Raw genomic sequence first — 1,858 nt, forward strand, 5'->3', positions numbered from 1 at the left:
GTGCTCCTTTAGGGAATCCCTCAGGCTCATTCCCAGCTCTTCTCCAGGGAAAAATGGAATCCCAGACTGAACCCAGACTGTGAGAATGCCTGGAAACATCCCCTCATTCCAGCAGGGAATGCAAACCCTCTGGAAGTGCTGCTGGGAGCCCGAGGGCTCCAGTGCTGGGAACGTCCCGGAATGGAAATCCTGGAATGGTTTGGGTGGGAAGGGATCTGCAATCCCATCCTTCCACCAGCCCAGGCTGCTCCAAGCCCCATCCAGCCTGGCCTGGGAAATTTCCAGGGATGAATCTGGATTTAGTGGAGAGCAGATCCCACACGGATCCTTTGGGAATGGGAAGCGCCACCAAATCCCAGCCCCTCCAAACCCAGGAGTTTTAACCAAAAACCCCAAAATTTTAACAAAAATCCCATTTTCCAGAGGCTCCTCCAGCACCACAGAAGCACAGGGAGCCGGATCCACTTCCAAAGGGTATCCAGGTGTGGAATTCTCCCAGCTGGGGATGCTGGAAGGGCTGGGAATGAAGTAGGAAGGGAATGGGAAGCGCCACCAAATCCCAGCCCCTCCAAACCCAGAAGTTTTAACCAAAAACCCCCAAACTTTCACAAAAATCCCATTTTCCAGAGGCTCCTCCAGCACCACGGAAGCACAGGGAGCCGGATCAACTTCCAAAGGGTGTGGAATTCTCCCAGCTGGGGATGCTGGAATTCCAAAGGGTATCCAGGTGTGGAATTCTCCCAGCTGGAGATGCTGGAAGGGTTGGGAATGAGCCAGGAAGGGAATGGGAAGCACCACCAAATCCCAGCCCCTCCAAACCCGAGAGTTTTAATGAAAACCCCCCAAACTTTCACAAAAATCCCATTTTCCAGAGGCTTCTCCAGCACCATGGAAGTACAGGGAGCCGGATCCACTTCCAAAGGGTGTGGAATTCTCTCTGCTGGGGATGCTGGAAGGGTTGGGAATGAGCCAGGAAGGGAATGGGAAGCGCCACCAAATCCCAGCCCCTCCAAACCCGAGAGTTTTAATGAAAACCCCCCAAACTTTCACAAAAATCCCATTTTCCAGAGGCTTCTCCAGCACCATGGAAGTACAGGGAGCCGGATCCACTTCCAAAGGGTATCCAGGTGTGGAATTCTCGCAGCTGGAAGGGCTGGGAATGGGGCAGGGAGGGAAGGGGAGCGCTCACCGTGTGATTGTTCAGCATGAACTGCACGGCGCTGAGCTTCACCAGCTTCCTCACGCTGCTGTAGGTGCAGGGAGGTCAAGGAAGAAACCCTGGAATTCCTGGAAAAACACTTCCAGAGGCAGGCTGGAGGAAAGGGATTGTGCCTGGATTGCTCGAGAAATTTGGGATTCTCTCTGGTTTTTTCGAGGATAACCCAAGCTGGCCTTGGGGAGACCCCCAGTGAGCACCGGGGGAAAAATTGGGGTAGAACTTCTGGAATTTCTGGAAAAACTCAGGGTCTGGAACTTCTGGGACTTCTGGAAAACCAGGAGAGAGACTGGGATCTGCTCAATTCCAAAGGAATTCTGATCCACAATTAAAAAATCCCCACTCCAGCCACCCACTGGAATTCCTGGAAAAACACTTCCAGGGCCAGGCTGGAAGAAAGGGATTGTGCCTGGATGATTCAATAAATTGGGAATTCCCTTCTGGTTTTTCCAAGGATAACCCAAATTGTGCAAATCTCAGCTTGGGGAGACCCCCAGTGAAAAAGGGTCTGGAATTCTGGAATTTTTGGAACTTCTGGACTATTCTGGAACTTCTGGAACGTCAGGAAAACCAGGAGAGAGACCGGGATCTGCTCAACTCCAAAGGAATTCGGATCCACAATTAAAACACCCCCTCCCCAGC

The 1,858-nt window shown here is 52.2% G+C and overlaps 1 protein-coding gene across 1 annotated transcript in view; it reads right to left on the reverse strand.

Moving 5' to 3' along the window:
• XPO7 (exportin 7) overlaps positions 1 to 1,858 on the reverse strand; it is a 59,941-nt gene that overhangs the window by 20,063 nt on the left and 38,020 nt on the right. The window contains exon 17 of the mRNA XM_017732504.1: positions 1,190 to 1,253. Within this exon, the coding sequence (XP_017587993.1) occupies positions 1,190 to 1,253 (64 nt within the window). The remainder of the gene's footprint in view (positions 1 to 1,189; positions 1,254 to 1,858) is intronic.

The sequence above is a fragment of the Corvus brachyrhynchos genome, unplaced genomic scaffold (genome assembly GCF_000691975.1).
Source record: "Corvus brachyrhynchos isolate BGI_N302 unplaced genomic scaffold, ASM69197v1 scaffold150, whole genome shotgun sequence".
In the NCBI taxonomy this organism is placed as follows: Eukaryota; Metazoa; Chordata; class Aves; order Passeriformes; family Corvidae; genus Corvus; species Corvus brachyrhynchos.